The 16,135-nt window shown below is 38.9% G+C and overlaps 1 protein-coding gene across 6 annotated transcripts in view; it reads right to left on the bottom strand.

Annotated features, from left to right (window-relative positions):
* MAP2K1 (mitogen-activated protein kinase kinase 1) overlaps nucleotides 1–16,135 on the bottom strand; it is a 64,648-nt gene that overhangs the window by 31,629 nt on the left and 16,884 nt on the right. For 4 of the 6 annotated variants that reach the window (XM_032766083.2, XM_032766081.2, XM_075069734.1 and 1 more), the window contains 2 exons: nucleotides 6,176–6,386; nucleotides 2,136–2,282 (listed from right to left, as the gene is read on the bottom strand). In XM_032766083.2, the coding sequence (XP_032621974.1) occupies nucleotides 2,136–2,282; nucleotides 6,176–6,386 (358 nt within the window). Of the gene's footprint in view, nucleotides 1–2,135; nucleotides 2,283–6,175; nucleotides 6,387–7,822; nucleotides 8,074–16,135 lie in introns of those variants that run through there. The other 2 variants (XM_032766085.2, XM_075069735.1) reach the window with 2 other exon arrangements.

The raw sequence follows: 16,135 nt of genomic DNA, 5'->3' as shown, positions 1-16,135 counted from the left end.
TACCCCCAGGCATGGGATATTTTTCTGACTCCTTTTACAAAACTCAGCAGTGGGAAGTGCTCTGTCACTTTTCATACCCCTAAAGAGAACCATATAGTATGCAAGCTACAATGCAAGTTTTTATCATTCAGGGGAGTGCATCCCAACATTCCCGGGGAAAGATTTTAAAAAGTGCATATGAGCCTGTGTTAAATGTTGTACTCACATTCATGTATTCAAAATAAGAGTACCAATGGAAAAATGCAAAATCAATCAATCAATATAAAATGTAAAATATATACACATTATATAATATGTAAAAAAAACATGCAGCCCCTTTTTCTCAGAAATTGATTCATCAGACAGAAGGATTCACTCTCCAAGGCAATCAATAGACCTTTGAATCAGGTCTCAGTACTGCAAGGTGCTGATACCTTCAATTGCCTTGAAAGTCTAGGTGCTGAGCAGCTTTTAAGAGCAGACCCAAATATTTTGCTTGTCAAGCATTTGTTGCTAGCTGAAGTTAAGATTCACTGCTGATATTTTCAGCTGGACAAGGACAATAAATTTAAATCCCCACTTAATCTGCATTGATAAGATTTTCTTTTTTCCTGATATATTTAAAGAATTCCTTCTTATTGTTCTTACTCCTACTGACTGATAATGTTAGCTTCCCTTATCAATTGTCTGCATTTCCTAACTGCTGTATTTGTATTCATTGCTATCAGCTTCTCCATTTGTATGTACAATGCACACTGACACACAGCATGCACTTATTTCACCTCCCCTCTTAACCAATATGGCTTTTAACCAAAACTAATCTTCTTTCATGATTGCAGAATTGTGGTTTTTAGGCATCTATCAAAGCAATTTTAAATACAATTACCAATCACCATTCCTGTTCTTATGTTTAAGCATTTCCACCCACTCAGTTTTCGTCATGATTGGTTTCAGCTTTGGGGAACTGGCCTCTTTAAAACATCAAGTATACATATTATTGGATAGCACCATATTCTGTTTGCACACAGTAAAAGAAATTAGATTGTGATCACATGAACCTACGCAACCATACATTTTCCCTAAAGATTTCCTTTAAAGGTGATCAAGGCAACATCAATATAACGATATAGAATATCCCTAGATAATAAAAAAAAGAGACCTCCTTTCTATAAACACCATTTTATTTGCTAAAAAATGTGGTTCTTTGAACAGAAATTGTTCAAAACCTCCTCTGCCTGATTAGTAAGGGAGGGATTTGAATAACCTTTAATCACAGAAAAATTGCTCTAAACATTGGGCTCCATATGGCTTAGAGAAATGCTGGCAGATGGCTAGAATAATCTGTACTTTTCTATTAAAATGAAAAAGTTAAAAAAAATTATGTTGGTATGAAACAGCCATTTTTTATGGTGCTTCTGGTCTTGCTAGTTTCCACGGTAATTCCTCTAGGAATTCAGAAAGAATGGGCAGGGCAGATATCATTTCAGAGAGAACAGAGAGAATGCATCTACACTCGAAAAATTCAGTACCTATATTTACAGCAGCTGCACCAATGATAAGCCACCACTGGCATTACAGTCCAAGTATTTTTAACATTGTGTCAAAAAAAAAAACAAACAACAAAAACAAAACAAAAAAAACACACCACAAAAACAGCTCAGAATAGGTTTTCAAGTGGTAAAAACATCTGATCCCATTTTACACCGGTGGTCACACTGATGGCTACTTTTGGTGGGGCTGCACCAATGCTTGCAGTTGCTGTAAAAAGAATTTTTCTTCTCCTCATTCTCCTCAACAGTAATGCCTCTGACTGATTCAACATCATGTTGACAGGCTGTAAGAATGGTCACTATAATGTGGATTCTCAAAGACTAGGGATAAAGGAGAAGAAAATAGAGACTTTTGTAGGGCTATGACAGATACAGAGGATCAGTCTTTGGAAAGGGCGTAAAAACATAACCATGCTAAATCCAAAGTCCTCAGATTTGCATGGTAGAGCTGAACTCCAATATTCCACTCTTTATACATGCATAACGGGCTCCCATGTTAACAGAGGTTTATGAATATATGCAGAATACGGTATCTATTGGCTTTTATATTCACAGGAGTTTGATACCAAAATTTAGATTAACACACACAGATATACATTTACTTACCATGTGTTCCATGCAAATGCTGATCTCCCCATCACTGTAAAAAGCTCCGTAAAAGCCCACTATGTATGGAGAGTTACATTCATGTAGAACTTGCAGCTCACGAATGATCTGGTTTCGAATAGCTGGCTTGATCTCTAAGTGAATTAACTGTAAAATAAATCAATTGTTATTGTTCCCTCAGTGACAATTTAAAAAAAAAAAAATACATGACTTGGATACTGCAATATTTATTTTAACCCACTGAAATAATAATACTAAGCATTATCATCCTATGGAACTCTAGGCACACCCGTTACTGGGGAAGTTCCACATTTGTACCCTTGATAAAAACAACAGTATGAAAAGATGCTAGATTTACAGCAATGGAGAGTGAAGTCCTAATTATCCTCAGAATAGATACAGTACACATAGAGCAATGAAAGCTCCCTATATGAACCGCACCATTATGTCTCCAACTTGACATGAATGGAAGGGTCTGAAGACACGGGATAACTCAGTCTCCATGTCCAGTTAATAGCTTGCTTTTCTGGTGAAACAAAATGATGCAATTTGCAATATGCAACTTTTCTGTGCATGTGTGTGGCCACTAGGGAATGGTCTATTTCAACTAAAACATTTTAAACAATGCTTTTATCTTTTCTTTTTTTACTAATATTTTTATATTTAATATAAATAACACAACGTCAAATAGACCTCAACTAAGATATTAAAAAAAGTCTTATTATACAGTGAGTACACCAAAGGTGTGGATTTTTATTTTATTTATTTATTTTTCAAGTGGAGGACATTTCTGGTACTCTAGAACTACACCAGTAAGCCCCCAAAATTGCAGATGTAAAGTACTGTGTAAAGACATTTTCTTCCTCAATTTAAAGACTCCTAAAATACAAAAGAAAACTATATTAGAACAAAAATGCAAGATAATCTTCCCAACCTGCAGTAATAGCAAGAAAATTGCTCTTTCGATAAAAATTAAAATTCTAATTATGATAGGCAAATAAAAGATAATCTATGATAATTGTTAAAATTCAACGTTACTCTTTGCTCTATGACAATCACAGTTCTTGAGAGACATTAATTATAGCATAAAAGAATACTTGATGTATAGTACTTATATTACCACGAGTGAGATTTTTATCTTATCTTTTCAAGAAGTTCTTCAGTGGGAACATTTTGTTCCAATGCATTTTTTTTTCCTCTTCCATCTATTTATTGTTAATGGATCTATTTCAGTTATTTAGACTACGTAAACTGAGGAAAATCCATGAATGAAATTACATAGCAAAATATGTCACAATGCCGCATTGCTTTGCGAACATCTGGGCAGATGGCTTGCAAGCAGCTGCAGAAAGACATGCTCCAAATACATTCAGAGAAGAACAAAATTCAGTCACACCTTGGGCATTTAAAAAAAAATTCATCAATATGACTATATATCTAAAGAGAAGCTATAAAATTACACTGCTTAGCTAGACTATAAAAAGAACAGGAGTACCTGTGGCACCTTAGAGACTAACACATTTATTTCAGCATGAGCTTTCATGAGCTACAGCTCATTTCAAAGCTCATACTGAAATAAATGTGTTAGTCTCTAAGGTGCCACAAGTCTCCTGTTCTTTTTGCAGATACAGACTAACACGGCTGCTAATCTGAAACCTAGCTAGATTATGTTTTGCCTAATGCAAAATACGGGGTTGTTATTTCTCTCAGAAGAGTACAGATGCAGAGAATACTTCATGGAAAACAAAATAGTACTGGGCACATGGAAGGAAAGCAATTAAGCAAAGATAATTGATTTAATAGCCTATAAGTGATAAGTGTCAAATGACACAAACTAGGTTGAAATTCCCCTCTAAATGTTTTATAAAATGGATGAAAAAAAAAAATCAAGTAAGTTGGTTCTGTGCAAGAGACTCACTGATCTGTGAACTTCAAAGGCCCTGAAAAAGGGCCAACTCACCTTGATTCCCACAGCTTTGAAAGCAGAACGTTATAGTGATGTATATTACTAAAGAGAACTGACTGGAAAATGGTTTTTTCCCCTTGTGGAAAATTTCAATGCAAATGAAAATAATGTCACTTGTTTGAAAATTTTCTGTAGAAACGTTTGACTTTTGAGCCAAAAATTTAAACTAAAAACTTTCAGCTGAAAACTCGGATTTTAGAATTCTGCCATGGTGCCTCACAAAGGTTATAATCTGGGTGCTTCGTGCCCCATTCCCCTCTATGGGCCAGGCTCTGGAGCTGAATTACATCTCCTGTGTTTCATGATGGCCTCCTCTCTTGCTGAGCCAAAACAGGGCATAACAGCCATTCCTGACCACAGTGCCTCATGAGAGATGTAGTCTGGCCAGGGAACCCAGCACATAGAGAACATGGGCATAATGCATCTGAACTACAGTTCTCATGAGATACCAGAGCAGCATTTCAAAATCAAAGAAGTTTTTTTGGTTTTCAGTGAAAGTTTAAAAAAAAAACAAAAAACCCCACTCCACAAAATGCACGCTTCTCAAGAAAAAAAAAATTCATGTAATTGAAATCCCAATTTTCAGATGAAAAAAAGAGTTTTGATGGAAAGTTTTCAATCTACTTCTCTTACAGCAACTGCCAGATTGCTGCCCTGGGGTAGAGGAGGTGAAATGGAGCTGGACCATCACGGTCCCCTCCCCTCCCCTGCCCCCAACAACTCCCTGGACTCAGAACTGTAGAGAGGAGACCCCTTCCTCCATTAGCGGGCACTAGGGTCCAAGTGATGCCTCGCCTCCACTCCACCACCCTATGATCTTGGGGGGAAACTGCAGAGAACAGGCACCCAGAGACTCTGGCTAGTAGAACCAGAAGTAGCCAAAGGAGGGACCTCTGGATCCTTGGATATTCCAGTGAAAACTGCAGAAAGTTCTCGGTTAGCCTCTGCCCTGTGCTGATTGGCTGTTTGCTCCCCCTCGTCCCACCCGCCGAGACAGTCTCTTCAGTCCGCTTCATTCCACACCTTCCCCTCTTACCCTATTCTCCCCTCTGCTTTCCATTTAGCTGATCCCCTCCTAACTAAAACAACTCCAAACAATAAATAAGTTGTGGCACTAACATGATGTTTGCCACCATCACATTGTTCACACTACTTGCGTGTTTATCCCTTCCCCTGTCTGTGTGGTCTATTGAGAGGGCAAGCTACTCAAGGCCAGGGCAGTTTGTTGCTCTGTGTTTGTGCAGCACCTAGGACGATGGAACCCTATTCTTGGTTGGCCCTTAGTCATTACTCTAATAAACACGATTTATAATCATGATTTAGTAGCATGCTATGCAATATTAAATAATCACGTGACACTTGCCAAATGCATAAAGTTACATTTTTTACTTTGCCAGGAAGAGCTCTGTGGCAGAGGATTCCTACTACACGGACAAGAGGCTCTTCCTGCATTGCACTGAAGGAGACAGGGGGGCTGAGACAGTGGTTCCACTGGCCATTCCCCCTGCTCCACAATAAAGGAGCCCTGACGGTGCAGTAGCAGACACAGAGTAGGTCTACTCCTCCTTGGCAGTCTGTGGAGGGAGAGGTATGAAAAGGAAAATTTCCCCCTCCTCCAACCCCAACAGTGTAAAATATATTAAGCTTCTGTACACAAGCCTGGCTTAGGGGACAGGATATGCCGCTTTGCTAATCCAAAACATTTAGTAATTAGTTGTGGATATCCTAGTCATTAGTGAGGTTCTACGGTGGATTTAGATTGTGTGTCAGAGAGAGAGAAGATTTTTGGCAGTAAATAAAATACCTCCTACTTTACAAAATATGAGAAGCTGCTAACAAAAAAGGAAGAGGATTATTGGCCTTTCATCACTACAACGTTGAACATAATACCATGTCCGCAGACAGGGGAAGTGGAGGCTAAAGCAGTATTTGACCTTTGCTATTTTTAGAAGGCATTTCCACTTCTCCTGGAAGTTGGTCTTTAGTAATATTCTGTGTGACAATGTCACTTTTTGATGGGCACTAAGCTTTGAAAAGGCATCATTAAAGCTCCTGTTACCACAGAGGTTCTCACCTTTCTTGCCATAATGAGGCCAGAAGGTTTGTGTGATACTTTGAAGACCACGCCGCCGTTTCCTGCTCCCAGTTCACTGATTTTCTCAAAGTCATCATCCTTCAATTCCCCAACTTTTTGCTTCTGCGTAAGAAAAGCTTCAAGACGTTTACGTTGCTGCTCATCCAACTCTAACTCTTCCAGCTTCTTCTGCAGCGCCTCTAAATTTGTCCTATGCAGCAAAGAGAGCATAATTTGATTAAGCTATCTGAGCTCACTAAGGATATGTCTACACTACAGCTGTTACAGTGGCACACACATGGCACTGCAGCACCGTTGTATAGACACTTCCAACATCAACAGAATGGGTTTTTGCATCAATATAGTTAATCCACCTTTCTGAGAGGTGGTACCTAGGTCATTGAAAGAACTCAACCTATCCATGTCTACACTGGAGGTTAGGTCAATCTAACTACGGCAGTCAGAGCATGACATTTTCAGCTCTGAATGACAAATCCAGATCAATCTAACTTTTAAATGTAGACCAGACCTAAGCAATGTTGCAGGGGTAAGAGGACTACCACCACTGAAATCAAAGACTACTGGAGTAAGACCCTGAATCCTTGCACTTACATGCATTATCTTGCCAGATCACGTCTTACGTGCACACTAGCAAGAGTCACACAACTAGGTCCTTGGTGTATGTAAATAGTTTCGGTACAGACAAAGAAATACAAAAGCAGCTAGATAATATCTATCCCCCTCCTCTTTGAGGCACTGGACCAAATTCATGCCTGGTGGAACTCCCTGATCCACCTAGTGGGTTCAGTGACTCAGCAGTACTGGTTAATGGTTTGATTAATATTACACCACCTCCACACAAACTATTTTTGGATTCAGATTTTTAATAGGTGATATGCAACTTCCAGCAAAGTTTGTCTAAATGTTTTAAACACTGGTCTTCACATGTGATTAAAGATCTGACAATCCATTCAAAAGCCTCTCACTTCCATTGTGATACAAAAGAAAGTCAGAGAGTTTAAGGCCACAAGGGACCATCAAATCATCTCATCTGACCTCCTGTATATCACAGGCCCCCAAGATGACCTAGTAATCACACATCAACCCCAACCACCGATATTACACCGAAGTATTACAATCCTCCAGAGACTAAATTGTTGTGTACCACAGGCAGAGAACAGGAGCAAATAAAGCATAGCCAATAGAATAAAGCAATTAAGCCATTCCAGTCATGCACAAAGAAAATACATACATAAAATAGCCACTGCGGGGATAAAATAAACTGATTCAATAATAACCAGTCAAAAAGGTATTAAAGTTCATTACTTCTTCTGGTCAATAACATGCCAACCAGAAAGCTTGATTTAATATTGGTAGAAAAATAAAGAAGAAACAAATACAGCAATTCAAAAGAACAGCTATATTTGGGACAGCAGCCAATCCGTTCAAATTTTACATGAAGAAAACAAACCATAATTTAACTCCAGATCTTAAAAGTATGTCATGTCTAAGAAACAGTACGTCTGAACAAGAACCCATGCAGATATAGAGATTCCTGAATCCAACAATAATAATAAATTGCAGATGCAGCAAATATCTAGGGACAAGCCTTCAAATTATTGCTCAGCCAAATCATGAAGCTCTTACCCAGGCAACATTCCCAAAGAACTTAGTGCTGTGAGAGTAAGGATTTCAGGCGCTGGCTCACAACCCTTTAAGAGAGTACAGCAGGAACACTTTCTCTAGGGATGATTTTAAAGAAGTGAAGGACGATATACAGAAAAACCATTTCTAAGCATCATTTTATAAATACTATTGACTTTCAAAACCATGACGGAAGGGAAGACGCATTCTAAGTTCTCAGCCAGATACAGACCACTTCAATTGCTGCAAGGTAGATTCTCTGAACAGCAGCGACAAATTATCTTAATATAGCAATAAGTCTGAGCGGATGGCAAAAGTATCAGGCACGTGACTTCCCTCACATCACTTCCGCTCAACTGCTCCTTCAGAGCCAAAGAGAGCACCCAAAATTAGAAGTTATCCCTCTTTGAGCTTCCACAGCAGACATGGAATTAGAATCAAGAAGGGGTAAGCAGTTTTAATTAAGAGCCCATTTGTGAGAAAACTTAATCCAACTATCTGAATATGAAAGGGTTTAAAAAACAAAAAAACAAAACACACACATACAATCTAGACATTGTTAACAGCCCTTTCCCTGAATATGATCACTATCAAGATTTGTACGCCACCCTACTCCTAGATCAGTTAAAAGTCTGAACGGTCGAGTTAGACAAGGCACAATTAAGGTTAACTTAGTTCTTTCTAAGCATTATCACTTTATTAAGCAAGTTGTATACAGAGTATGAGAATTCCTGAGGTCTACTTCTCCAATACTGAAGCCTATTCTCATTGCAATAATGCTGAAGATTTACTAGCCCAGACACAAGATCAGCTCATTCACCCTTACCAAGAGGATGAGTAGAAATATAATATTTTACTCACTTATTAATAAAAAAAGCAAGGAGGAAAATAAAAATGCACAATCTACTCACCCTGGACAAATGTAAAGTAGTCTTACAAAATTACACACATGAACTAGTCTACATGGGAAAATTTCCTGGCATACCTATACTATAATCATTTTTCTGCACTATAGTAATACTTTTATAAGTCCCTGTGTTGACACTTTATTCTGGGATCAAAGTGATTTTATTCAGATATTAACAGAATAATTTGGAAGCAGAGTAGTTATACAAGAATCAAGTGTTCACACAGGGACTTATACCAGTATCACTATAATGGAACAGTTATTTCAACATAGCCGTAATAAAACATTTTTCCATATAGAAAAGCCCAATAACTAAAGGAGTCCTGCAGACAGACACTATTATAAAGCTGAACTGTAAAGAAAGAGGTGTACTTTTTCTCATCTAACTTCACAAGCGTAAGACAAAAAGCAAATTAGTCACTAGAATTTTCTCAAATATGCCTAGTGAAAAATAACTTAGCATCAGATAAAGTAAAATTATATTTGGGGGAATGCAGCTGTCCTCTGTCTCTTTTCTTACTGTGATAATTACATGATAAAAATAAGAGCAGGCAATGATTAACCGGAGTTAAGTACCCTTTATTATGTTACAGTAAACTCTTGAGCATTGATGCAAGCAAAATCTAAACCCTGCACAGGAAGTTTGCTGACAGATGAGAATAAGCAGCTCATGTTTTCAAAGAGCACATGCTGACAGATCCACTCACCTTATGTCCATTTACTAAGTCAGAGAGTATGCCATGTCAGCTGAAGTCTTCAGCAGGTTATAGTTTAGTCAAATGGCCACGTGCTACACTCACAGCTTGCCAGTAAGAGACCAGATTGTCCATTCATCATGGGACACTTCACTTTGAATGGTCCCTTAGTATATGAGCTAACTACTTATGATAAACTATCTGTTTGATCTTTTATTTAACTGTGTCACTAGGAGTGCCTTTCCCAGACCTGAAGAAGCACTCTGTAGCTTGAAAGCTTGTCTCTCTCACCAACAGAAGTTGGTCCAATAAAAGATATTAACTCACCTACCTGGTCACTTAAGCAGAACTAAAACAACAAACATTCCATGCACATTCCTAACCAAATGTTCAACATATTGTTTAACAAACAAATACAAAGACAGATTAAGACACTTTGGAAGTACAGCCCTATATGCTTTGTAGGAAAGCTACAAAATTATAGAAGGGTGAGGCGAGAAAAGGATCCTTGATATTCTGTGTGTCACCCATCTAAATTTTGCATCCTTTAAAATGTCTCCCTATGACTAACTGGAGCACCTTTCCAGAGCTTCAGTATGCTCCCATTAAAACTGAACTCCTTCATAGTGTCCTTTTCAGCTATTTCTTTGCATTAAATAGGGCCTATGACGATCAAGAACATGGTCCATTAAGATGTATTAAACTAAAGAATCATTTTTGTCTAACATGATTTCTATGCAGAAGACACATGGTCCTGGGTCTAACACAAAGGGCCAGATTTTCAAAAGATGGATGTACAAATGCTCAGACACCGTAACTGGGGCCTGTCTTTCAAAAGAGCTCAGACCCTATTTAGGCACCTAGGGCAGGATTTTTGAAAGCACTCAAGTTGCTTAGAAGGACAGTCTCATTGAAATTCAATGGACTTGTGCTCCTAAGTCACTTAGGCACTTTTCAAAAGCATATGCCTAAATAACAGAGCGTTCAGCACTCACCATGTTCAGCTCTGGTCACCAATTTTGATGCCTAAATGGGGACTGAGGTCTTCTGAAAGTTCAGCCTGAATGAGGGGTAATAACAACTCTAGAAAATCTGGTCTGTATGCTCTTGACTACTGGGAAGGGGGCACGCCAAAATTCATGTCTTTATTTGCAAGTAGTCTTGAGGGGGGCTGTTACACTTGCTAATAAAAGGCCTGCTACAAATCTTCCCTTTAAGGGGCTATTGCACCCTCTTGAAGGCCAGTCAGAGGAAACAGGAAATTGTCTCTCAGTGGTAGGAATATACAACTGAAAGGACCAAGAAACTAGACTTATATAGACAGGATGCCAGACCACTTTTCAATATTCTTTTTGAGGAAGAGAAAAATTCCAACTCATTCAGCATTTTCTCTTTGCAAATCTACAGCTGCCATATTGCTCACATGGAATATCTTTATCAATTGCTACAGATTAAAAAAAAACATAACATTTCAGTTTGTCAGGGAAGGGGCGATCTGCACAACAAACAAATCTCTAGTGACACCACATTGGTAGTTAAGTTCTCAAAGGCGGGGAATTTGAACTAACCCAGGGAACTCAGAAGTCTGGAAAGAGCAGAGGGAAATCTCTATTCTTTCGGTCCTCATCATGTGAAATTCCCTGTAAGAGCCAAGTTGTAGAGTAAGGAATATGGAGCTAGAGGAAGTCCTATAGATCCCCAAGTTTCTTTAGATATGTCGTCCCAGGGCCTTGCATATGAAATTTTACGAAACAGAGGAGGATCAAGGGAAATTCATAAACCAGTATCTTCAAGATAGTGCACTGTGAGAAACATTAAGGCAATTCGATCAGCTGGAAGAGGTAGTAATTGAGCCTTAAAAAGTCTGGGTGCAGAAGACACTCTGGTAGATACTGTATCTTTATATAAAAACCTCTTATTCCAAGACAAACTATCTATTAAAATTCATCACCATTGCAGTATGCGGTTTTGGAGTCAGTTTTTCATCATCAAAAAGCTGTGCCTTTGCCAGAGTTCCATCAAAGCAAGAAATAATCAAGCCATCCAGTGTTTCAGTATTCCAAGTATTATTTTAAATCAACAGGTGGTACCATTTAATTCATTTTTATCACTTTCCAACACAAGCACAGATATTAGACACTGCAGTAGTGAACAAGTCCAGCTTTTGTACCCATGATCATCTAAACAGAGCAGTAGCAAGGTCTCTCCATTTATTAAAGGCACCCTATAATTCTACATAGCACATACAATACATACATTATCAGCTAGCTAGTAGTAACCAATATATAAGCTGCATAGCTAACTCAGCCAGAGCCACACTAGAAAGTGCCATGCCTGACCAGTCGGGCTGGAGGCACTATGCCTACAGAATGCCTTCTGGGGCAATAATATGGGGGGCAGGGGAAAAAAAACACACATACACAAGCAGCAGAACGAATGTCTTTTTAAAGAAAATGCAGCACCAGTATCAAGGTATTAGGTTTACAGGGTTGGGTGCTGGCTCTGTTCCCATCCTGCCCAGTCATAACTCTCTTGGAGTATGTTGCATTACTTCTTCCCTCCTGTCCTCAGACAACACCGCAGACTTAATTCTCTGCCTCTTGCACAAGGGACATTTCTGTAACTGCAATAATTTCACAATTCTGCTTTTGCATTTCTAAGCAATTCACCGCAATAAAGTCAAACCAGAACAAATGTGCTGTTCATAGGTCTAAGTTAAATTTAGGTATATGTATGCGGACCAACTGAAAGGCAGGATTTTCTTGCAAAGTATGTAACGGGCTACTTTTTCAGATTTTGAGTAAGTAGTAGCAGAGATCAGCTTCCCATCAATCAAATCAATCAATCAATCTTGCCATACATGGGGAGAGGTTCATAATCTGGCAAAATCTTGCATATCCTTTATAACAAGCAAAAACCCCTGTTCTGGCCAGGGCTGTCACTCTCACAATCACAGCACAGAGGGTATGCCAGAAACATGGCTGGAATCAGAAGGCGGGTGTCAGGGGCAGGGCCAACAGCATAGAACCAGTGGAGAATCTAACCAGTGCTGCTACCCATAGGGAAGCCCAGAAGGGGCCTAAATTATGGTAGCCTAAGGGGCAACTAAATTCGACAAAGACCCCCTTGAGCACTCCAGAATCTGGAGGATGAACAGCTGGCTAAAAGCCACTTTAATCCCTACTTGTCCCTGGGGACAGAGCTGGGCCTTCTAAAGGAGCAGTACATAATCTCACCTATGGATTCCTGAAGGGGCAAAATGTCATCCAGATGCTACCACTTAAGTAAGCTATTTTGCTAGGTCCCTTTTAAGGCCCATCAATCTGGACAGTGAACACTGAAACCTGAAGCAGCATGCTCCCTCCTTGGAGCAGCTGGGAGACCGCTTACTCTGTGCTAGATGGTAATGTCACAATCTAGCCCCAGAGAAGCAGAAAAGAACTCTTTATTTTCAAAACACACTAGCAATAATGCCAAACGAATTAGACCAAACTAAATATATTTCTATTTACATGTTTAAAAAGGGTAAGATCATTTTGGATTCACATCCATGACAGAATAATTAATATACCACAATGTTAATACTCTTAAAATACTTTTTGAGGTAATAAATTATCTGTAAATCTTTGTACCTGGATACTTCAAATATTTGTTAAGAGTTGCTGATTTTTATTAATTTTAAGTGTGTGTATTTTTACAATCTATTCAAAAAGAGGTGATTCTGTGACTGCACAAGAAGGTACAGTATCTTTCAGATCTACTGTGGGCTGTTTTCTGGAACTGTGACAGTAACGCTTTTCCAAGCACCTACACACCTGTCAACTTTAAAAAGAAAGTAGGCAGTGCACTACATGATTTGCATGAACCACCGCAATCAGGGAACTGAAAAAAATACTCAACTAAGATCATGAGGACATCTTATACATTTTGAAAGAAAGTGGTTTCTATTCTGCACAACTGTACCAAAACTGGGTGATAAGAAAAATAAATGGGAAATTTCTCCTATCACAGAAGAAATGGTTTGTGGAATAATATGTAGCATAAAGCAATCTCTTATGTTAGTACAAAAGCTTCTTCTAGTGTCAGTCTCTCTTTACTTGCGGTGTAACTCAAATGCTGCATAAGAAATATGACAGCCAGAACACAGTCCACAAAGATTTATCCAAGATATGTAAATTCATTCAAAATGTGCAAAGGTCTCTGTTCTTTGGCACAAAAACAGTAACAATTTCTGTGCATTCTGTCAATTTTCAATAGAATTGATTTTCCATTTTTACAATAGATGATTTCAAAATTAATGCACACAATGACTGAACAACCTGTATTTGGCACCAATGCATTAACTTTGTCTGTCTGTCTATTTAATAGAGATAAAAGAAAAAATCCAAATAAGAGTTTCTTCATATGTGTCAGCATATATAAGCCCCAGTTCAGCAAAGCCCTGCAGCTTCTGTCTCACTGACTTCAATGTTAGGTATTGATTGAATGTGACTAGCCTGTGCTTCACGGCTTTCTTGAATAGCGGTCTAAGGTCCAGATTCTCCTACCTTGACTAACGCAGAGTAGTATTTCACTCCATGAGTAGTTCCACTGAAAACACAATTTCTCCATCACTTTGCAAAAACTATTGTGTATTATTTCTGTTGCAAAAACAGACAGGACTGCAAACTTATCACCTGCCTGGACACAACCCATTCCTTCCTATGCATCTGATTGCTCCATTCTTTCATACAAAGAGCACAGTGAAGCTTAAAAGCATGCTTTTTGGGAAGACAGAGTAGAAAATTCATCAAGTTCTATCCTGCATCCAGTGCAAATATGGTAACTGACAGTAACCAATTAAATGGAACAATTCCTTTTCTCACTACATTCTGTAAAGGCTAAATCATGTTCTGTTCTTTAGGCTCTTCTCCTCTGAAGAATAAGCAGCTCTACTATAACCACATCAGATCCATAGAACTCACTGAGCTATAGAACAGGAGGCAAGTATCATTATTCCATTCTACCAATGGAGAAACTGAGGCAAAGATGATGGTGTGATATGCCCAAGATGATATAAGATGTTACATTTTCCTTCAGTCTGAATTTCTCTGAGGCCTTGAGGGTTGATGAGGATGAACTAGAGGAGCCATTTCTATAAATTCAACCACAGCATAAGAGGTATTTATTTTAACAGCTTCCCCCAAAACTGTAGTTCGGCATATGCCAAATTACTGAATACCTGCCCAGCAGCTAGGAAGAATGCGAGAAGAATGTATCCACTCAGAAGTAGTCTTTAATGTCTGGTCCAGATCTTCCTCCAACACTCTCCCATTGCCACCTACCCAAGAAGGAATGCAAAAGGTCTAAAATTAGACAAGAAGCTAGAAGTATGTTAGGATCTTGAGGAAGTCCTCATATATTACCAAGAAAAGAAGAGATTCAGACTATTTTCCGCCTGCTTCTACCAAGTGGAAACATAAGCCTTCTTAAAGATAACTTGTAACAGATGCTCCTTTGAAATCAGTGGAGCTACCCACACTGATTTAAACCACTGAGGACCAGCCCATAATATAAAGGCTGCCACTGCAGTCAGTCAGAGAAACTGCTCAATTTCCCACACGCCCTTGAGTAGCCCATAAATAAAAAAAGGTTAGTGTGAGGAGTTGCCTGGGATGGATTAAGGCACATATTCAGGTTTAGTATCATCAGGACACAAACATCAATGAGGACCAAAATGGAGACTGCTCTATTTAAAAACCAGACCTTCACTGACAAAAGAAAATATAGCCAAGCACACTTTGTTTTGTATAATATTCTCTCTCCAGACTGACAATCCATGTCCCCAACCTTCAAAAGCTGGAAAACAAACTTCAGATGAGGAAGGTAAAGAGGTGGCCAGATGAGTTGAAGGGCTCTGGCACAAATCCTGCAGAGTAAGGGCTCTGCAACCAATGACACAAAATAAATCTGCAAAAGAAGTTTATAGATTGGGCTGAAAAACCAAAAATCCTTCCCCTGGTTCTCTCTCCTTTGCCACAGCGTTCCTGATGTCACAGAAAACCTGAAACATAAGCTTTTCAAGCAGGCACTCTCAGTAACATGTATGATCTGAACTGAAGCAAAACAGACACTGGAGCAGATCATAGGAAAAAGGGAAGCCAAGGGGACTGATGGTGGTGCAAAAACCGACAATTTGATTAGTTGCTGAGGCCCAATTAACAAGACCTCCACAGGGAGACCTTACCGCCAGACTCAAGTTTGCTATAAACAAGGGTTTCAATCAGAGGTTAAAACAACGACAACAACAAAAGATACTGAAAGCTCAGTAAGAACTCGGAAATAAATGACAAAGGAAATTCATTCTCTCCCATCATAATCAACAGGAATCTTGAAACGGACAATTTAGGTCTTGCTTATAGACAGAAGCATATGCCTACGTAACGGATTAAAAGAAACAGTACTGCAATAGAAGGTAAACATCTCTCAGAAGTTACAGTAGCAGGCTGTAAGCACCAATCATCTATTTGTGCTTGCAAAGGTCCTGTTCTTCCACTGTATTATTAATCTCTGTACATATATTCTCTATATAAAAACAGGAGATACAGACTGAGATGGTAATGATGGGGATAGCTCTTGGGCAAAGAGGCATGTCACAGAATTTAAAATACAGTTGTCCTAGATTTCAAGTTACAGTAAACTCTCCTGTCTTTCTATAAAGAAAGAGCTGGAGTG

The sequence above is a fragment of the Chelonoidis abingdonii genome, chromosome 9 (genome assembly GCF_003597395.2).
Source record: "Chelonoidis abingdonii isolate Lonesome George chromosome 9, CheloAbing_2.0, whole genome shotgun sequence".
NCBI classification, from domain to species: Eukaryota; Metazoa; Chordata; order Testudines; family Testudinidae; genus Chelonoidis; species Chelonoidis abingdonii.
This window is presented reverse-complemented; position numbering and strand designations above follow the sequence as displayed.